The following is a 23,118-nucleotide window of genomic DNA, read 5'->3' as shown; positions in this document are numbered from 1 at the left end:
TTTTCAGTTAATTTTAATAAATATTGGTATGAAGCTACAAATGAGTCTTTCCGTTCTTGACCATATGAGAATTGAATATATATTATCAAAATTTAAAAGAAATACGTATTATCTTCAACATTTATAAATATTAGAAATTCAATAATAATTCCAAAATAAATAAAAAAGAAAGCGGCTAAAATCTAATAAAACTCAATACTTCCAAACCAAAATACAACAAAACAAACGTCTTCTCACATGCATCTGCTCACTCGCGGTGAGCAACAAACCACATCACAGTGATCACACAACCAATCACAAGTCACAACCCCAAAAAAAAATAAAATAATAATAATAATAATAATAATACGCGAGTGACGAGAAGAATGAATCACGTGACCAAGTAAACCGGCACGTGCGGATGTGCTGACGTGGCAGAAACCCGGTGACTCTCAATCACATTGGACTCTCTGAGGTTCAGATACGGGATTCCAGCCCGTTCGGCCGGGCTGAACCGGAGCGGGCCCGAACCGGACCGGTTGGACCGACACGGCGTCCCCGAACCGAGACTCTCGGTCAAATACAACGGTCCCGACACGGCCCGGTGAGTGGAGTCCCGGTGACCTGAATCCATCCGGTTGTTCTCGTTTCCCCTCGCGTTCTTTCGTTTCCAGAAGAGAAACGCGGTTTTCCACCACTGCTTACGTTTCTTAGATCTCGCCCGGGAATCGTCTTTTGAGATGGGCTTTTGTAGCTTGAAATGATGCCCTTCTATTGTTCCCCTCGTTTCCCCTCGTTTCCCATGCCTCCTCGCCTCCTCCAATACCTTCCCCCCAATAAATAAATAAATAAATTATATATATATACACACACTATAAATAAATAAATAAATAAATAAATAAAGCAAAAAGAAGACAACTTTCAAGTAGACATTTTTTTCTTCTGTTTTCCATAGAAAAACAAAAAGGGGCCACTAGCTTAAAAGAGAGCTCTTTACAAAACGGAATGAAAACAAGGCTGAAAGATTTAAAAAACGGAAATAAAAAATAAAAAATAAAAACCAGAGAAAAGTTCTCAAGAAAAGAGTTGAAAGAGAGAGATGGAAAAACCTGGAAATAATCGAACTGAGAATCGAAGCCGTAGTCGCTGTAGTGCTGTGATCCGGGCATTGGAAATATTGGCCTGGTTTTGCTCCCCATTCCTCCACTGAGTCTTCTCACAAGAAATCGATTTCACTGTTTTCTCTCTTGTTTCTTCTGTTTTTGTTTTCTAAACGAACACTGTTTTGATGAGAACTCACTCATAAAAAGAAGTGGTTTTTTCACGAGCAACCCCTTTGGAAAAACATAAATTACTTTTATGGGAGGAATTTTATAAATATAACCTCAAAAACAATTATATATATATATACCCATCCAAAAGAAAACTTTACTTGTACTGTTATTGTTCTACATCATAAAGGCTTGTGAAATTATAGATGCTAGATCCTTGTGTAACATATTTACTATTTAAAATAAACAATAAATTTTAAAATCCATATAAAATAAAAGTACGAGTTCCTGTAAAACTTACTATATGCTTATTGATATTTTTAATATACACTTATCATATTTTGTTAAATAAAACTACTCGTAAAAATAATTACATATAAATTTTTAAAACAATTACATATTGTTTGAAAAAATAAATACATTAAATTCTAAAAATATTTTTTTTATAGGTGTAATATTCCCTAGCAAAGGAAGGGAAATTAGGGTGATTTTTGAAAATAATAATTTTAACGTTTTTCAAGGGTGTCATTCGTAAAAAGTCAAGCTTGTTTTTTCATATTTATTTACGGAAATGCCACGGTTCTCGAGAAATGGACCGTTGGCGCGCCGGTGGTCACTGCGGATCTTTCTGTATCAAGTGGGCCACTTGATGATGTGATGGACGGTTAGGATTTAAAGTTTTTTGGATTTATGTTCAACATGACCCGAATCCGATAACAGCTGTGAATCAAGCCATTGAACCCGGATCCGATAACAACATTTAATAAATTCCTTGTTTTTTTTCCTTAAACAAAAAAAATTCTTGAGGACCACTAGTTGCTCAGTGGTATCTCATTAAAATGGTGATTGGTCCGTTTAGGATCAAAAGACCTTGGCTTTGTATTATGTATACTGTGTAAGTACAATATAATACTATATAAATACTATTCCGTTCACATTTACTTAATTTACAATAATTAAAAAAAATGGTTAAAATTAGTTGATTACCTATATTTTATAAAAAAATTTCATTACTTCCCAAAACTATATCTATTTAAAACCCCAACTATATGAAGTAGTTAATTGTTGATTTATTGAAAATTGTAAAAGTACATTAAATAAAAAGACAAATTTAAAAAAAATATATATTTAATGCTGTATAAAATTTTTAATGTAACATATAAAAAGTAACAAAGAAGAGCTCCAAAATATGACAAATAAAAATAACGAGAGAATATATAAATATTATTTATTCAGTGTCTATTTAAATCTCTATAAGAAGAGTCTTATGGTTCGTTATATATCATATTCTTAGTACTTTTGTATTCTATTGACAGCCTTTATCGATTTTGTTAAAATATAAACTTGCTCGAAATCTTAATTAAGCAATTTTTCTCAAAACATTTATCACTTTTAAATTATATATTCATCTAATCACTATGAGGATTATTCTATAGTGTCTAATAATAACATAAATTTTATATTTTCCTCTTATTGTTTGCTAGTAAATAACTTAAAGGAGTGGTTGTCACTTGTCCCCTATAAATAAATAAATAAATAAATAAATAGAAATAAATTGCTCTTGTCCTTCATCAAAAGTGATATTTTTACATATAAACTCATGAAAAATAGAGTAATTAACCAATCACAACCATCATCTTCTAAAACCTAAAATCAATTCACGTTATATAAATTATTTTGAATGTATGTAATAGGTTATCATTATTTACATGTCGGTCACTTTTTGCATGATAAATCTCTGAAGATTTTTCAGCTTATTATAACTGTCACGATTGATCCATAATGCTTTTTAATCAGTGTTTATTATTTTTTTATAATTTATAAAAAAATATTTTTTTACTTGAATTATACAAATTTATTTATTTTGACCCATTAAATTTTTTTTAATGCAGAGCGACAATTCAAGGTATTTATACTAAAATTATAAAAATTCATCAACAAGCAACGGAGCAAGTGCATTTTTCCCAAAAGAAATTCACCGGAGACACCAGCATGGCAATGGGTATCTTTTGCGGGTCACATTTTTCAGGTGCATGAAAATTTATTATGTCGTTAACTCAGTAACTGATGCAAAGAACGTGGAACTAAGTCACGGCTTCTCACGCATTTGTTCCTTCTTGTCTTAATATCACCGCCCAATGGATCACCTATCTCCCTTCAAACAGCAAAGTTTGTCTTTTCAAAGTGGGGCTCAGTTATATAACCAATCAGAATATGACACGTCATATAACAGCAAGAGCTGAAGAGCATTTATTAATGGTCATTGGGTTCGGCGCGTCTTCACGCGGGCGCACTTGGTTTGTACTTTGTCGTTCAGGCTTGCAGGTGTGAACGCGGTTCAGCCGTGGTGGGCCCTTACATACGTGGCTTTTTTTAATTGGTTGGTCATTTAATATCGCACACCCTTTGCACATGCCCAACGAGATGGGCTTCCAATAGCGAGCCCAAGCCCGGCCTGCAGTATGGAACTCTTTATATATATGTATATATATATTCAAATTTCTTTCAAAGGATATGTATGGATGGAGATACACTAATTATAGCTTACGGACCGATTTCTTAAAAATAAATCTCATTGTTATGCAATTCTAGAGGAAGAAACAGATCAATTTTTTTAAAAAAATCCATCAAGATTTAATTAAAACAATATTATAAATAATACTTAAGTCTAAAAATAATACTTCAGTTTATAATCCTGGTTGTTTATGAATTGGCTAATGACTTATCACTGGATAAAAAGTGGTTGTCTACTCTACTCCTTTATATTTTATATATTTCAATTATCATTAACATGCCCTTAGGAATATTTTCATAATTTTTTTTATTAATTCCTATTGTTTTTTTAGTTTTTTAAATTAACATAGCATGATTAATTTTTGTAATTTATTAAAGCATAAGAGTTCATAGCTCAACGAGACATCTCCACTTGCTTAATATCAAAGTAAAAGACTTTAATTACTTTAAATTCAAATACTCTCAATATCAAAGTGATGATAACAAGTTTTTTTTTTGCAGGAACTCAATCTTGCAACTTGAGCCTGCATCCCTCATATAAAAATGTAGGGTTGAATGTTCACTTTCTTGCCATGTGCACGTCCGGACTTGTCCATTTTGTAAAATAATAATAATAATAATAATAATAATAATAATAATAATAATATAATGACATAATTTATGCTCATTGACACAAGCATACTAGTTAAAACACAATCATAATTCATAGAGCAGGTATACTAACTCACTGAACACCATCCTTAAACTATTACCGCATTCATACATCAATATACTCCGTATCAAGAGGAAAAACGTAGACTCCTAATATCCTTGCTGATAAGTGGGCGTTATGCATCTCCGCGAGTTATCGTGTGCTTGATCAGAGATTGCCCATCGTCGCCGCCGCGAGATCTCTTCTCTGATTACCGGCGAGAGAGCAAGAGAGAAGAGAAACGAAGAGAAGAGAAGAGAAGAGGGTACTCACCCTCGCCGGCGCTGCGAGATCTCACATCTATTATGATTATCTCACTTGCAGACTCACTAGAGAAGTACTTAATTAATGTGTCATTGTGAAATGTATGATTTACATCCCAATTCAAGGGCAAAAGACAACTTTATAGCTAGCCTAGCCCCACTAGGGCAAGTAAAGGTACTAGTTTGATCATCTCGAGGGTAGCTATAAGCATCTGGACAGAAACCCTTAAAAAACCTAGTATAATTAGTTGGTCCACAGTTACCTGAGTTGCAACAATACTCATCAGTTTTGAACAAATCGCAAGCGTTGTTACATCCACCGTTAGTCTTCAGCTGAGCTGGACATTGCCCGTTGATATCGGCTGAGCATTGGATCATCCCACGCGCACACCCACTGGTCGGACTAAATTCCATGGGCACATTAAACCCATCAACCAATGAGATATCAATAAAATCCAGGTTGTTGATGTCTAGCCCAAACTCCGCAAGTGTGTTAGGTGGTTTGCCATAAGCTTGGCATTCCAAGAGACCATTGCAGTCACCGGTTTCACAACTGCCATGACCAGAGTTACTAAAGTTGCAACCGGTGCGAGCCCAGATACGACCACCAGTGGTGCGAACATTTACATTTATTGTCCATGTTTGATCTTTATCGAGCTGTTTGCCTCCACCGGGGATGGCAGCTGCCCATACAGTGTAAGAGCAACGGTTAACAATTTCAAATGTGGCATTGTTCTTAGGGCAGAAAACAACCCTATAATCAGTCCCTCCAATACAAGTCAAAGTGTTGCTGTCATCATCCATAGGGTAGCTATAAGCATTCGGACAGAGTCCTTTAAAGAAACTAGAGTAGTTTGTGGGCTTACAGTTTCCAGATTTACAACAATATGTTGGCTGTGATTGAAGGAATTTCTGGATGTGCAGTGAATCAGATTCAACATACCCCAATACCAAACTTGACCCACAAGAGTTTTGGTGATAGTGAATCAGATTAGAGGTATGGGGTCTGATCGGCAATATCTGAAGATATAGAATGAATGGTGGAGATTCAAAGATCTAGGGTTTTTGGTTTAGTTCGAGGCAAAGAAGTTTAATGCGGTTCAGTGAAGCCAGATTGTGCCACGTTTAGATGTGACTCACCAAGCCTAGTCTAGTTGCTATGTTATTTGTTTTAATGGATGATGAAATGTTTTTTTTTTTCTAAGGTTTTCAGTTGCTCTAAGTATATGTATGTTTTTCCTGTATTGTTGGTATGGAATGAGTTGCTGTTGTCTACTATGATTGTGTTGCTAAGTAAATGAAGATTCTATCAGTGGTATCAGAGCTTGTCAGGTTTGGTGTTCAGTTCTAATTAAAGTGTTTTGTGGTGATGTGTAAGAATGGTTGTGTGAAGTGTTCTTGGTGTGTAGTTGATGGATGGTGTTTCTTCATGGAGTTGTGAAGGTTGTTTTCATGAGTTGTTGAATTTACAGTAGAGGCTGGTGAAGGGTGAAGATAGTAAAGCATCAAGGAAGTAGGCTATTGTTGAAGAGCAGAGGTTTAATGGCTTCAAGTTCTTCAGGTGTTCCTGAAATTTCTTGTTCTCATTTGCCTATATTCAGAGGTGAAGGGTATGAACACTAGAGTCATAAGATGAAAACTTTTTTCAGATCTCAGGGTTTATGGAAAGTCATTGAGAATGGTGTAGTGAAGGAAGGGCCTGAAGAGAAGATGATGGAAAGTGAGAAGGAAGATGCGAAAGCTTTGTTTATACTTCAACAAGCTGTGGATGACACGGTGTTTCATAGACTTGTGAGGTTTAACACTGCTAAAGAAACATGGGATAAGATCAAAAGTGAAAATCAAGGAACCTCAAAGATGATTTCAGTGAGGCAACAAACTTTGAGACAGAAATTTGAGTTGTTGCAAATGAAGGAAGAAGAATCAGTTCAGAATTATGTAACAAGAGTTTTGGTGATAGTGAATCAGATTAGAGGTATGGGGTCTGATCTAATTGATTTGGAAGTAGTTTCAAAGGTTATGAGAAGCTTGTCATCTAGATTTGTTCATGCTGTTACATCCATTGAAGAAGCTAGAGATGTGTCAAAGTTAACATTGGATGACTTAAGTAGTTCCTTGCAGGCTTATGAAGCGAGGTTTGATCAATTTGAGAAAAATGTGAACAAGGCTTTTGTTATGAGAAGTTGTAATAATATCAGAAGTGGCCTGAGAGGTAGAGGAAGAGGAAGGAGTTTTGATGGACAAAGAAGTGGAAGTGATGGTAGAAAAACTGAATCAAGGCAGCAATTTGATAATCTGAATTCATGGCAATCAGGAAGAGGAAATGACAGGTTTTTTGGCAGATTTGCAAGAGGACAAAGGCAATTTGGTGGCCAGAGGTTTGGTAGAAGAGATTTTCAGAATGTTCAGTGTTTCAGGTGCAAGAAGTTTGGTCACTATCAGTCACATTGTTGGTCTCAAGGTAGCAGAAATGCTGATGAAGGGTCTTCTAGTTCAAATAGCAATCAGAATGCAAGTGAATTTGGTAGCTTATTTATGGTGTACAATGGAGAACCTGGTGATGATTCTTCAATCTGGTTATTGGATAGTGGCACTTCAAACCACATGACTGGTAAAAAGGAGTTGTTTCATTATTTGGATGATAGTTTGAAACATAAAGTTAGATTGGGTGATGACAAAGAGGTGGATGTGCTTGGTAAAGGGTCAGTGTTGATTCATGCTCATGGAGAAAAGAAGTTGATTCATGATGTTCAGTTTGTTCCATCTTTGGCCCATAATTTGCTTAGTGTGGGGCAATTAATTGACTGTGGTTATGACGTAAAATTCAGCAAAGAAGGCTGTAGAATTGAACATGCTCAAACAAGAAATGTATTATTCAATGTTCAGAGAAGGAACAACTTGTTTCCTGTAGGGTTTTTCCAGACTTGATATGACAAATGTGGTTGTCAAGGGAGATGAGATTGCAGAATTATGGCATAAGAGGCTTGCTCATTTGAATTTTCAGGGAATTCAAGTACTACATGATCAAAGTATGGTGATTGGTCTTCCAAGTATGAAGAAATTGCAGCATTGTGAGGGATGTATGTTTGGAAAATTAACAAGGTTGCCTTTTCAAGCTGGCAGGTCATGGAGAGCAAAGCAGAAGTTGCATCTATATTGAGCTTAAGGTCGTGCATTTAGCCATTTATCTTCTTGCCCCTGTTTTTCATGTTTGTTTGCTTGGGGACAAGCAAACGCTTAGGTGTGGGCATGTTTGAATGTACGTATTTTATACATATGTATGCGCATGTTTAATGTATTTGATTGAGGATTCGATGCCTTTTTATGATTTAATCATTTTATTTCGTGTTTCAGGTATAAATGAAGCCTAGGTGAACTTAACGATGAAATTTGAGAAGAAATCAACACCGAATGTGTCGTTTTAGGGTCATGGGGTACTGTACGTGCACTGTAGCAGTCTGAAGAACGAAGATTTGGAAGAAATGCTAAGTTTGGAAATCCTCATTGACAACCTCACGGCCGTGAAGTCAACAACAAGGAATTTTTGAGTGCCGCAGTACTGTAGTAGTTACTATAGCAACTTACTAAATTTTTCGGCCCGTTTTCTGAGCAACCTCACCACCAGTATTATGATCGTGAGGCCACCCGCAAGCTTGGTCAAAGTCATCCCTTTATATGCTTTGTTAGGATTTCTTTTGAGGGGAGGAGGCCTTCTTTTTTATGCTTACCACCACCACTCTAAATCCGTGCTAAAAGCAAGGCTTTAAGGGCATTTCCACGAAGGATTCAATGAGAAAAGCGTGATTTTGGGCGAGATCTACTCCTAGTGCTTGTATTGAGGAGGTTGAAGACAAGGGAAGCCACATCTTGTGTGGCTTCTTTGGAAGCTTCTCCGGCTTTCATTCTTTGAGGGAGTGTTTCTTATGTTTTGTTTGGTTGTTTGCATGGATTTCTTGTTGTATTTGGTGACTATGAACGACTAAACCCCAAGGTCACCGGATGTAGGTGAACCTAAACTTGTGATTGTATGGATGCTTAGTTATTTCTATCGTATTTTGGCTTATTTGTGATTCTTGTTTGGTGTATTTGAATGCCTTATTATGCATGAGAACTCTGTGTATCAATTTCTAGGTAATGCTAGGTTGCATGACCATTCCCCTAGTGTTCGACTCACCAAACTTGGAAGGGAAACACATATAAATACACCGTGACCATCGGGTATTTGTACCACTCCTATTCTAAGGTTAAGTACTAGCTTGTATCCTAACCCTAGCTTCAAAAAACCACTATTCTCATTGCAATCGTAGGAGGATTTGGGCGGAAGTAATTCTGTATCCAATACTCGTATCGGATTAGGGGTCAATTACCGTGACCATCGGGTTGACCTAGTCTAGGGTTTTCTCGGTCCAATTAGCCATTTACATGTTAGTTCTAGCACCAGTAAACTTCTACAATACTTCTGGAAAATGCTTCCGAATCCACTCTTTCATCGAGGCCACATGAATGGGTACAAATCCATGCGGTAGATCGCGTCGCGTCTTCAATAAAACCACATTGATGAAGATCTTGCTAGTATTGCATAAGTCGGAACAAATGAGTGTAATTACCTTTGTGCCCCTCCACTTTGCGTATTCGCTCAAGCATAATGGAGGTTGGCGCACACTCACATGTCTTTGAGCATAACTTGTCTCTTTACGTTTGTTCAATCCAATACTTCATCAACAAATGTATTCATGATCTGCTTTTGGTTCCTTTCTTCCACAATTATCTCCACAACCCTAAATGCACAAAAGAACACATATACACACGAATAAACGATAAAATCTGAGAATAGTAATACTCAATGTAAGGAAAAAAAATACTTTATATTACTTATACACAAGCACTTATCAATAGGAAATGAGAATAATACATTTTCTTGTAAAGAAATTGTCTATCTTTCTTCATTATTATGACTACTAGAGTTCGAAAGGAGGATATAACCATTAGAGTTATGAAATGATAAAATAAATATTTGTAATTTATGAATAAACTAAGTTGTTATAAAGAAAAATAAATAAATGCTTTGTTGTTGTAGTTTTTCTTTTATATATAAATGTGAATGAGCTATGTGTCAAAAACTAACACACATGAGAAGCTCAACTCTATGATATCTATACTCTCACCATAGGTGTGTCAAAAATTAACACACATGGGAAGCTCAGCTCTACAATATCTATACTCTCACCATAGATGTATTAGAATTTGAACTTAACCTCTCAATGGAACAAACATCTTATACAAGTGACCTAATACGGATAAACTAAATGGTCATTAACATTTTTTGATGATGTTTACTTAAAAAAAGTGATTGCATTAAAAAAAAAAGAAAAAAAAAGTGATTGGATCACATGTTTTTTTTAAACTAAAATTTAGTTAAATAATAAATAAAAAAGTCGAAGATACCCAATTTACTTAGTATGGACTTCTTGGGGGTTGAGAATTAAATTTAAAAAAAAAAAGAAAAACTAACTCAAATAGGTGATTGTACCACATGTTTCATTATTTTTTTATTAATTAAAATTTAGATAAATAAATAAAAAAATCAAATGTGCTCAATTTATTTAATGAGGACTTTTTGCGGCGTTTGGGAATTAAATTTAGAAAAGAATAATAGAAATTGTCTCAAATAAGACCATAAATAAATAGGAGGAAGTACCCTTCCTATAAATTATGGAATATGTTATACAAGCTTTTGATTATATGCTATTTTTGAATTAATATAATAGAATCCTCATCCTCTAGTTCATTGATATGTCACAAATCTTCCTAGTTGTCTGATATATCATAAATAGATCTATCCAAGGGCTGGGCTATCCGCCAAGCCCGAAGGTCCTCCTGAAAAATAGGAGGGCTTGGACAAATATATAAAGCACAATGTCCAGACATTGGATAAAAAAAAAAAAAAGAAGCCAATTTTAAAAACAAGTTGGGTTTGGTTTTCATTGTTAAAAGCCTGGCCCAGCCCGAATTATAAAATATATTTATTTGTTAGTTTTGTATATACTTATATATATAATGATTTGAATTTTCATTGATTATTTATTAATTAGTTTTATATATACTTATATAATATATATTTATTATTTATTGCGATTGATTATAATGGTTTGAATTTTAGTTGTTGTGATTGAATAAATATTTGTATTTGGTATTTTAATTTTTAAGTGTTTTGTAGTAAAATATTGTATTATATTCGTATATTAATATTATTGTTAATTTTTTTTATAACTTATATATTATTTGATGAAAAATCTATTTAGACGAGTTTTGACAAGAGTTAATGCCCAGATTTTTGAGCTGGGCCAGGTTTAAACAAGCTTGAATTTTAGTAATTATGAACAAAACCCGGCCAGTCCATGGACAGATTTAATCACAAATCATCATTCTTGGTTTTCCACCAATTTTATCGTAATCCATTGTAAGAGCCATGTCATACCCAACACTAATAACACCAATGTAAAATGGCGTTTCTTTTGCCTGTTTAGATAAGACCATGCTAGACCCGTGTTAACACTACAACTCATCTTTATCTATATCTATCACCACCTTGGTGTAGTTATTTCATATCAATCTCTCTCTCTATTCCCCATTCGGAGAACTAATTAAGCATTGCTTGCTAATCCCATCCCACCATGGAAGTGAAAGTAACAAGCTCCACCATCCTCACAATCCCCATCTCTCACCCTTCCGACGTCCCCCATACCATCTTTGACCGCCACGCCCTGAACAGGCACATAGCTGTTCTCTATGCCGTCACTCCTCCCACCTCCACCAACGCTGACATCATCTCGGGCCTCTCCAAGACCCTTGTTCACTTCCCAACTCTCACAGCCAACCTTTCAACCGACTACCATGGTCGCCCTTCGCTCACTGTCGGAGCCCCTGACGGAGGTGCACTTGTCGTTGAAGCCACTGTGTCATCCAAACTAGAAGATCACCTACCTCTCACTCCCTCATCAGATTTCAGACTCCTCCATCCTGAAGTCAATGATGCAAAGCACTTGCTCCAAGTTCAGCTCAACCGGTTTCAGTGCTGTGGGCTGGTCATTGGCGTCACCACCCACCACCGTGTTGCTGACGGACGGTCAATGGGCTCTTTTTTTGTGGCATGGGGGAAGATGGTACGTGGTATTCCCATTGATCCCCTTCCAGTCTATGATCAGTCGTGGCTCAAGCCTCGGGATCCCCCTCTGGTGAAGTTTGATCACTGGGGGAATGAATTCATCCCTCTATCTCCTCTACAAAATGAGTTTAATATCACTCCAGTTTATGTTGATCCTAGTGAGATCACCAACTTGTTGTTGCACTTCTCTCCAGAGTTCATTATGGCAATTAAAGCTCAAACCAATAAATTAAGCAATGAGAAACACACCACGTTTGAGACACTAGCAGGGTATCTGTGGAGGAAGGTGACCATAGCACGACAGTTAGATGGTGAGGAGTGTACCATGCTTGTTGTGCCAGTGAATGGCATGCGTCGGTTACAGCCTCCTGTACCGCTGGAGTTTTTTGGTAACTTGGCTCTAAATGCATATCCGAAAACAAAAGCAAAAACATTGATAGAAGGAGGGGTGCTGACGGCGGCGGGGATTGTTCGTGAGGCAGCGAGAGATATGGGAGATGACTATTTCAAGTCATTTATTGATTTTGGTGAGGTTTACGGGGATAGAGATCTTGTGCCTTGCCATGAGAAACTTGGCAATGTGCTCTCACCAACTATGGAGGTTGATAGCTGGTTAGGGCTTGAGTTTGATGAGATTGATTTTGGTGGAGGTGGAAAGCTTTGTGGTATTTCGCTCTCATGGGTGCCTTTCGAAGGATTGTCAGTCCTCATCCCTGCTTTGTGTAAGGATGGTGGCGTGGATGTTTTTGTTTCTTTGTTTGAAAAGGATGCAGTGAGATTTAGGGAAATATCTCACTCATTAGATTAGGTTTACGAATTAGTTTCTCTGAGTCTTTTGGACTACTATTGATTAGGTTTGATGGTTATATGATGGTTGAATAAAGTCTTGTTGCATGGTGATCATAATGCATGCTGGATGTATTAGTCATCGTACGTTTTACATTTTCAATAGGAATGTTTAGTAATTTGCTGGTTTGGAGACTCATTCTAATATTTTGAGTTTATTATACTGTATCACTTGCTTTCCTACCTTGGTTAGGATGTGATGTAATAAATAATTAAATTTAGTAAATACCTTTGGATAAAATGAGGAAAATTAAATGCTAAACAAATCAAAAGATTTCTTGGATAAATCCTTCTCAACTATCCTAATTTTTTCAAAAAAAAGAATTTTATTTATTTGAAAAATCCAAAACTTTATTCGTTGTGCTTCTAACAAAAGCAAAACTATAATAATAATAATAATAATAATAATAATTTTAAAAATTTTAATTCATGTTTTTCTAGAAATATTTCTGAAATAAAAAATAAATAAATACTAGCCGGACGCATTTTTGACGAATAGGTGACAAGGCCATTTAAGAGATTGTTAAATTGATAGATAGTTATGGAGATGCACCAGTTACGGTGGTTTAAGGATCTTCTAGGAAAATCCTCTTGTCTTGTAACCTTGAAGTAATGAAATCATTATTTCTCCTACAGCAACCCACAACAGTAATGCCAAGGGAAGGTTCGAACCCTTACCCTCCCCCTAAGAACTTTTGTGGCATACCATTAGGCTATTCAATGGTTGACCAATAAACATTTCATGTAAGCTCTTCATTCCAATTTCACACCTCAAAATGATTTTTTCATGCATAAACCTAAGTAAGCATAACAAAACATCCTGCGCTCATTTTATTGTATATTGGTAAAAACAATGGATTATTTTACTTACAAAAGTATTGGCGTAATAATTTTTTTTTTAAAATACAAATTAAGGACTTATTCCAAAAGTGCATCCAACTGAGTCGTTAATAGCCCGTAAAAAAGGCCTCCAATTTTTTAAGAAAATGTTGAATGTAATGAGATCTGAAAATGGAAAAACTACCTCTCTTCCAAAAAAATAATTAATTAATTAAGATGATGTATTCAATTTGTAAAAATTATTCTTCAAATATGTTAATCTTTTTAAAATTTTATAATGCCTAAATAGCCATTTTTAATAAATAAATAAATAAATAGAGATGACTTTTAGATAATGCGTAAAATGTTGAGTTTGAGTTTGGAGGATACCAAAACTAACGTGAATTTTTAGGACTAAAATAAACTAGATATGCTTATATAAAAATAAAATTAATAATAAATTTTATTTGAAAAAAAAATATATGGCTTCTCTAATGTTTAGACCTTGAAAGAGAAAAACAAATCCTTAAGATTTAGGTCCCTCAATTTGAATAAGCTTTTCAAAAAAATTTATTAGAAGAGCTTTAGGTTGAAGTGCTCCTGGAATTAGTTGAGTCGTGTGCTCATGATCTAATAAAAGCTTCAAACTTTTTCTTTATTTATATTAGATAGGAATTTTTATTTGGAGTAAAAATAACAAATATCACTATATATATATATATAGGTTACAAATACAAATAAGATAAAATACATATTGATATTCATAAAATCAATGAAAACTTTTATTTAAGACATTAAATAAAAAATTTAACTTCCATTACAAATAAAACTAATTATTATTAAACAAACAAAGTAAGAGGGGAGAATAATACATTTACTTCTCAAGAAATTGTGTACCTTTCTTCATTCTTGTGACGACTAGAGTATCAAAGGAGGAAATAACCATTAGAGCTATGAAATGATAAAATAAATATTTGTAGTTTGTGGATAAACTAAGTTGTGAGAAAAAAAAAAGATATATACTTTGTTGTAGTTTTTAAAATGTGAACAAGCGGCATGTCAAAGACTAACATATATGAGAAGCTAAGCTCTACAATATTTGTGCTCTCCCCATGGATGAGTTGGGGTTTGAACTTAACTCCTCAATGAAATGAAAATCGTATGTAAGTGACTTGGTATGAATAAACTAAATAGCCTTTGACACTTCCTGCTGATGTTTACCAAAAAAAAAAAAAGTAATTGCACCACATGTTTTATTACTTCTTTTTGTTAACTAAAATTTAGTTAAATAAATAAAAAAAATCAAAGATGCTCAATTTACTAAATGAGAACTTCTTGGGGAGTTGGGAATTAAATTTTAAAAAGGATAAAAAGAAACTGACTTAAATAAGTGATTGCATCACATGTTCTATTGCTTCTTTTTGTTTACTAAAATTTAGTTAAACAAAGAAAAACAAAGTTGCTCAATTTAATTAATGAGGAATTCTTGGGTTGTTGGGAATTAAATTTAAAAAAGAAAAAAAAAAACCACTCAAATAAGACCCAAAATAAATAGGAGGAAGTACTATTCTAAATAAATATTAGTTGGACACATTTTGTTTCTTGTTTTTTTACGAATAGGCGACAAACACATTTTATTTAAGGGATTGTTAAAGGGACAAACAAGTATTGAAATGCACTAGTTGCGGTGGCTTACGGATCTTTTAAAAAAATCTTCCTATCCTGTAAGTTAGAGGGATGAAATCACTATTTTTCATTGATAGGACACACACCCTAACCCATGAATAGTATTAATGAACAGTATTTGACCCCAGGTATATAATCCATGAACAGTACATGAACAATATTGCCGGGGAAGAATTCGAACCCTTACCCTCCACCTTAGTATTTTTGTGTCATAATATTATGTTATCCAATGGTTGACCAAGATAGATTCCATGTGAGCCTTTTATTCTAATTTGATTTAATTTCCTGAACAGTTCCTTTCTTTTTTTAAACTTACTTTTTTAGTCCATTATTTCAAATTGCAACATTGTAGTTCTTCTACTTCTTTTAAGTGAGCTATGTTAGTTCCCATAAACAATAAATCTTAACTCTAAAATGGACTAACATGACTCACTTAAAAGTAATAAAGGGACTAAAATGTTACAATTTGAAGTAAAGATTAAAAAGTTAAGTTTGGAAAAGTAGAATGATTATTTAGAGAATTATACCTTCTAATTTTACACATCAAAATGAATTTTACATGCATAAACCTGAGTAAACGTAACAAAACAACATGCGCTCATTTTTATTGTATATCCATAAAAACTTAGGCGGAACTACATCATGAGAAGTGGGGTCCATGGACCCCACTTTTTTTTAAAAAAATTTACCTTATATATATATATATATATATATATCATATTGGCATCAATTGGACCCCATAATAATTCGGTCCGACAACTCATTAAGATTGTGGACCCATTTTAATTTTTAAGTGAGCATTTTAATGATTTTATTATTTTTTATTATTTTTTTCAAACCTTTTTTACTCTCTCAAAAGCTTAGTAATTAGTATGCCCTAGTTTTAACCAACACCACCTCTGTTCTCTAAACAATTAGCATCTGCCGCATCTGACATTTTTTTTCTCAATTCTCATCTATAAGGCATAAGCTCACCACCAAGTGACCAAGGTCCAAGATCCAACTAATCCAAGCCTCGAAGGAGTGGACTTGAGTCTTACGCAGGTTGGTACTTGATATCCATCATCCATGGTCCATGGACCATGGCCTTGAATTTCCTTGATCTTGTGTTTGTGGTTTTTTATAATTATGACTATGTGACAATGAGTGAACATCATTATTTATGATATTCCTAAAACCTGAATCACCAAATTATCTTGGATTTTGTATTTTTTTTATTATATTTATTGCTTTGAGCCAACCTTTTAGAAAGTTGGAAATTGCTTTGAAAATGCTCCTGTAGTTGTGTTGCCCTTTGTTTAATGTAAATTTATATGTTTGGATCAGTGAATTTCATAAATCATAATTGTTGTTTGTTTAAATTGTTCGATTAATCAATTTCATAATTGCTTGTGTAGTGTGTTGACCTATATCATGATATTATTGAATTTATTGCTTGATTAATGAACACATAATTCATAGGATTATAATTTATTTGCTCATTATGTTAATGAAATATGCATCTACTCATAGGTTCATAATTTATATTTATATTTATATTTATATTTGTGTTGCAATATATTGACATGATTCAATTCTACAATTTATCTTCCTATCTATTAATTAATTTCTATTTATAAAAAAATGTATTTTAGTATTATTTTAATATTATTTTTAAAAACATGAACAAAAATTCTATTTAATCGAATAATAGATATGATTATTAGACAATTACTTATTTGTACGAAAAGAACCATTAATATAAATATATGGACCTCATAGTGTAGAAATTCTGGATCCGCCACTGCTTAAAAACACCTAATTATTTTACTTACAAAAGTATTTTTCCAATAAGCTTTTTTAAATGTAAATTAAGGACTTATTCTAGAAATGCATTCGACTGAGTCTTTAATTAGCCCTTAAAAAAGCACTCCTATTCCTTAAGAAAATATTGAATGTAATGAGATCTAAAGATGGCAAAACTACCTCTCTTCCAAAAAAGTAATCAATTAATTAAGATGATGTATTTATTTTGAGAAAATCATTCTTCAAATATATTTATTTTTTTAAATTTTATAATGGCCAAATAGCCATATTTAATAAATAAATAAATAAATAGAGATGACTTTTAGATAATGCGTAAAAAGCTGAGGTTGAGTTTGGAGGACACTAGGGGTGTAAATGATACACCTCTACTCGCAAGCTACTCGGGCTCGACTCGGTGAAAACTCGAACTCGGCTCGGTCACAGTCGAGCCGAGCTCGAGCTCGAGTAGCTCGAGTAGTCGAGCGAGCCGAGTTCGAGTATTATGATACTTGGCTCGAGTGCTCGCGAGCTCAATCGAGCATGTATGTATATATATAATATTAGATTTATTTGATAAAAAAATCAAGGGAAAAAACTTTCGAGCTCGAGTCGAGTCTCGAGCTCGAAAGCATAATATTTATGGTTATTTTCGACTTTTTTTCGAGCTTAATCGAGGCGAGCTCGAGTAGCTCGATTTATGTACTCGAGTCGAGCTTGAGCTATAAAAATAAATACTCGATCCAGTCTCGAGTCCCGAGTATCGAGCACCGAATTTTCAGTCGAGCTCGAGCTCGAGCTCGCTACTGCTCGGCTCGAACTCGATCGATTACACTCCTAGAGGACACCAAAAGTAACTTGAATTTTTAGGATTAAAATAAAATAGATATTCTTACATAAAAATAAAATAAATAATAATTTTTATTTGAAAAAGAAAATATATAGTGTCTCTAATGTTCACACCTTGAAAGAGAAAATCGAAACCTTAATATTTATGTACCTCAATTTGAATAAGCTTGCCCAAAAATTTTATGAGAAGAGCTTTCTGTTGAAGGACTCCTAGAATTAGTTGGGTCTTGTGCTGATGATCTTATAATTTATAAAGGCTTCAGACTTTTTCTTTATTTATATTAGATGGAAATTTTTACTTGGAATAAAAAATAATAAATATCACTATATATATGGGTTACAAATACCAATAAGATAAAATATATATTGATATTCATAAAATCAATGAAAAAATTTATTTAAGACGTTATTAAAAAAATAACATCCATTACAAATAAACTAATTATTATTAAACAAACAAAGTTAGAGGAAAGAATAATACATTTTCTTGTGAAGAAATTGTATACCTTTCTTCATTCTTGTTAAAACTAGAGTATCAAAGGTGGAAATAACCATTAGAGCTATGAAATGATAAAATAAATATTTGTAATTTGTGAATAAACTAAATTGTTCGAAAAAAATAAAGATATATACTTTGTTGTTGTATATATATATATATATTTTTTGATAAATGTGAACGAGACATGTCAAAGACTAACATACATAAGAAGCTAAGCTCAATAATATCTGTGCTCTCACCATGGGTGAGTCGGAGTTTGAACTTAACTCCTCAATTAGACAAAAATTTTATGTAAATGACTTGGTATGAATAAACTAAATAATAAAAAGAAGTAATCGCACGGCATGTTTTATTACTTCTTTTTGTTAACTAAAAATTGGGTGGGTGTTGGGGGGGTTGGGGGTGGGGGTTGGGGAATTAATTTTAAAAAAGGTAAAAGGAAACCGACTTAAATAGGTGATCGCACACCACACGTTTGATTGTTTTTTTGTTTGCTAAAATTTAGTTAAGCAAATTAAAAAAAAATTAAAGTTGTTCAATTTACTTAATGAGGACTTCTTGGGGTGTTGGGAATTAAATTTAAACAAACCATCTCAAATAGGACCTTAAATAAATAGGAGGAAGTACTATTCCTAATAAATACTAGCAAGACATTTTTTTTTTAATAAATAGGTGACAATCATCTCTCATTTAAGGGATTGTCAAAAGAACAAACAAGTATGTAACTGTATCAATTACGGTGGCTTATGGATCTTCTAAGAAAATCCTCATATCCTACAACCTTAGAGAGGTGAAATCACTGTTTTTCCCGCACATGACTCACACCCTGACCCCGCGAATAGTATTGATGAACAGTATTGGACCCCCGGGTGTATAATTCATGAACAGTACATGAACAATATTGCCAAGGAAGAATTCGGACCCTTACCCTCCCCCTTAGTATTTTTTGTGTCATACTATTGGGTTATCCAATTGTTGACCAAGACAGATTCAATGTGAGCCCTTCATTCTAATTTGGTATAATTCCTTGAACAGTTCAATTAATTTTTCAAACTTACCTTTTTAGTCCGTTACTTCAAATTTTAACATTTTAGTACTTCTATTTCTTTTAAGTGAGTTATGTCAGTTTCTGTAAACCCAAAATCCTAACCTTAAAAAGGGCTAACATGTCTCACTTATAGTAATAGAGGGACTAAAATGTTATAATTTGAAGTAAAGGATTAAACAAGTAAGTTTGAAAAAATAGAAGGATTATTTAGAAAATTATAACTTCTAATTTTACACCTCTAAAAGATTTTTACATGCATAAACCTGAGTAAGCATACAAAACATCATGCACTCATTTTTATTGTATATCTATAAAAACAAAAGATTATTTTACTTACAAAAGTATTTTTCCAATAAATATTTTTTTAAAATGTAAATTAAGGACTTATTGCAGAAATGCATTAAATTGAGTCTTTAATTAGCCCTTAAAAAAGCCCTCCAATTCTTAAAAAAAAACATATTAATCTGTAATGAGATCTGAAGATGGCAAAACTACCTCTCTTCCAAAAAATAACTAATTAATTAAAATGAAGTATTTATTTTGTGAAACTTATTCTTGAAATATATTTATTTTTTTAAAATTTTATAATGCCCAAATAGCTATTTTTAATAAATAAATAAATAAATAGAGATGACTTTTAGATAATGCTTAAAACACACCAAAACTAAAGTGAAATTTTAGGATTAAAATAAAATAGATATGCTTACATAAAAATAAAAGAAATAATAAATTTTATATAAAAAATAAAATATATGAAGTCTATAATGTTTAGACCTTGAAAGAGAAAAACAAAACCTTAAGATTTATGTCCCTTAAGTTGAATAAGCTTTTACCAAAATTTTATTAGAAGAGCTTTCTGTTGAAGCGCTCCAGTAATTAGTTGGGTCGTGTTGATGATCTTCTAATAGCTTCAAACTTTTTCTTTATTTATATTAGATGGAAATTTTTAGTTGAAATAAAAAATAATAAATATCACTATATATATATAGGTTACAAATAACAGTAAGATAAAACATATATTGGCATTCATAAAATCAATGTAAACTTTTATTTAAGACATTATTAAAAAAAATTAACATCCATTACAAATAAACTAATTATTATTAAACAAACAAAGTAGGAGGAGAGAATAATACATTTTCTTGTGAAGAAATTCTGTAGCTTTCTTTATTCTTGTGATGATTAGAGTATCAAAAGAGGAAATAACTATTAGAGCTATGAAATGATAAAATAAATATTTATAATTTGTGAATAAAACAAGTTGTTAAAAAAAAATAAATAAAGATATATACTTTGTTGTAGTTTTTTTTTTTTTTGATAAATGTGAACGAGCGACATGTCAAAGACTAACATACATGCGAAGCTAAGCTTTACAATATTGGTGCTCTCACTAGGGTGAGTTGTAGTCTGAACTAAACTCCTCAATGAGTCAAAAATTTTAAATAAGTGATTAGCGCTAAGTGCTAAATTGACCATATTTTTTATATCATTTACACTACGTTTAGAATGAAAGTTTACTTGTTTAGCACCTCATTAGTACGAAATTTCATTTTTTTGTTCACAACAACTTTTATTTCTGTTTTAAGAAAAAAGAAGCAAATTCGGCTGAGTTTTGAAGCAAAATGAAGTAAGTTGCTAAATTGAGGCTGCACCACGACTGATAGCGAACGTTATGGAAATTTATCACACTTATTGTCTATACTTACCACTGTCGTGATTAAGCCATGGTAGCATGGAACCACCAAAAGCAACACAGAAACCACAACAGCCTCACAACGGCCATTGTGAAGACCATCACGGCCGTTGTCAAGACACATAAAGCCCAAAGACCATGCCATGACACGACTTGTAGCCCAAATAATAACTTACTCACCACATGCATCACAACGTCTATGGTGAGGCCGTGGAGGAGCTGATCGCTATAAATACCCTATTTTTCTCTAAATTCGAAGAGACTCTTTTGTCGAATAAGGTAGGACGCCCAAATTTCTAGAGATTTGAGTGGAGGGAGATAGAGTTTCTTCCATATTCCAGTGGATTCCGGTGGATTCCTCAAGAGTACGTCAACGAGCATCATCAGAGAAGATCGCTCGTAACAGGCATCTTCAAGGATCATCATCAGAGGAGCGTGAGTGACACACGTCATCCAGACAATCTTGGAATCCTCTAATCCCAACCTTTGGAGAACTATTGGAGGGAGTTAGTCTAGGAATCAAGGTTGTCAGACCCGGCCCGGACAATGACCCGGCTAAACCCAGGGGTCATGGGTCAATGGGTTCGACCGGGTCGAACCGGGGTTGAACCGGGGTCAATAATTAAATATAAAAAATATTATAATAACTAATAATAAGCAAATATAATATTAAACCCATAATTATATTATAAAAACCTACTCAAATTTGATATTTAAATTGATAAATGACCTTATATATAGTAGAGTTTTCTAATTATGTCATTTATTTTTACATTTTTTTAAATATTTACAAATTTAATATATTAATATATAATTATCGAACTTCTCTCGATGTTATTTATTTATTTATTTGTTTATTGGTTGATTTTGTTAAAATAAATAAGAAATTTAATTCACTAATTCTTATATCTCAATTGAGTTTTTATTTTGTTTTAAATTTTCTTATATTTTTTATTTAATTAGAATACTTTAATTTTATATTTTTTTATAATAAAAATTACACTCATTTATTGTTTTATTTTCTTAATAAATTAAATTTTTTTAGAAAGTATTTACATAACACATTAATATATTTTTATTTTTTTAAATGTTACTTTTTTTGTTGGTATGTTCATGATATATATATATATATATTGTAATTCTATTTATTGATTATAAATTATAAATTAATATTAATAAATATACACGATTTTGTGATTTTTAATGAGAAAATAATAATAAATTATTAAATAATGAAAAAAAAATAAACATTGTGACCCGATTGACCCGGCCGGGTCAACCGGTTCCCGGTTGAACCGCCCGGGTCACCGGGTTAACACCGGGTTTTTTAATACCCGGGTCAATGGGGTATACCCGGGCCGGCCACATGGCCGGTTCCCGGTTTTTCCGGTTGAACCGGCCGGGCCGGTCCGGGTCTAACAAGCTTGCTAGGAATACATTGAACGCTTATTTATTCTTTATTTGATCTTGTGGCCCTTTTGTGCTTTGATGCATTGCTTTTTATGATCCATAAGAGCTTAATTTGAGGGTAATTGTATCTCTAGGTCCCTTAGTTATTATTTATGAATTTCAATTGATTAATACATATTGTTCTATTTTGGTAATCATTGCATATTCTTAATTGATTATTAATGTTGATGTGGATGAGGAGGTTATGCCAAAATGTTGATGACGCCCATGCCATGATAGATCTATGCATGCTCTAAGAGGTTAGGCATATTTAGGTTTCCGAATTAAGGATTGATTGCTCCTTAGGCTTAGGGTTTGTTTGGTGACACACCCTTGCGTGTGTGTACTACAAGTGCACAAGTCGTTGAAGTAATAAAATACCCCGGTGAGTGGGTAGTCTAATTCACAGGGAATAGATGTTCAGAAACAAGAAGTATTGCTATTTAGCTAGAGTGAAAACCAATTTGTGATTTGATTCAAGATATTAATGCAAATAAAAGTAAAAGAGAAAAGAGAAAGTAGAAGGAATAAAGAGAGGTAATCGATGGTAAAATGGGGTACTCA

At 33.2% G+C, this 23,118-nt stretch overlaps 2 protein-coding genes and 1 pseudogene across 2 annotated transcripts; 1 reads left to right on the top strand and 2 right to left on the bottom strand.

Annotated features, from left to right (window-relative positions):
* Positions 1–176: 176 nt before the first annotated feature.
* Positions 177–1,269, bottom strand: LOC120253594. Its single transcript, XM_039261909.1, has 2 exons — positions 1,089–1,269; positions 177–805 (listed from the first exon to the last, which is right to left on the bottom strand). The coding sequence occupies exons 1-2, from the start codon at positions 1,176–1,178 to the stop codon at positions 371–373; spliced, it is 525 nt and encodes a 174-aa protein (XP_039117843.1). The 5' UTR covers positions 1,179–1,269; the 3' UTR covers positions 177–370.
* A 3,570-nt stretch (positions 1,270–4,839) lies between these two features.
* Positions 4,840–5,522, bottom strand: LOC120253591 (annotated as a pseudogene).
* A 5,743-nt stretch (positions 5,523–11,265) lies between these two features.
* LOC120253589 (agmatine coumaroyltransferase-2-like) lies at positions 11,266–12,887 on the top strand. Its single transcript, XM_039261905.1, has one exon. It carries the CDS (start codon positions 11,393–11,395, stop codon positions 12,689–12,691), a length of 1,299 nt encoding a protein of 432 aa, XP_039117839.1. The 5' UTR covers positions 11,266–11,392; the 3' UTR covers positions 12,692–12,887.
* Positions 12,888–23,118: the final 10,231 nt, after the last annotated feature.

Source organism: Dioscorea cayenensis, unplaced genomic scaffold, assembly GCF_009730915.1.
Source record: "Dioscorea cayenensis subsp. rotundata cultivar TDr96_F1 unplaced genomic scaffold, TDr96_F1_v2_PseudoChromosome.rev07_lg8_w22 25.fasta BLBR01000122.1, whole genome shotgun sequence".
Classification (NCBI taxonomy): domain Eukaryota; kingdom Viridiplantae; phylum Streptophyta; class Magnoliopsida; order Dioscoreales; family Dioscoreaceae; genus Dioscorea; species Dioscorea cayenensis.
This window is presented reverse-complemented; position numbering and strand designations above follow the sequence as displayed.

Excerpts from the sequence above, each read along its gene's own strand:
- LOC120253594 (XM_039261909.1), bottom strand. The coding sequence starts at position 1,178 with ATGGGGAGCAAAACCAGGCCAATATTTCCAATGCCCGGATCACAGCAC. Across the intron at positions 806-1,088 it reads CTCAGTTCGATTATTTCCAG|GTATTGGAGGAGGCGAGGAG; the intron begins GTTTTTCCATCT and ends ATTGGGGGGAAG.
- LOC120253589 (XM_039261905.1), top strand. The coding sequence starts at position 11,393 with ATGGAAGTGAAAGTAACAAGCTCCACCATCCTCACAATCCCCATCTCT.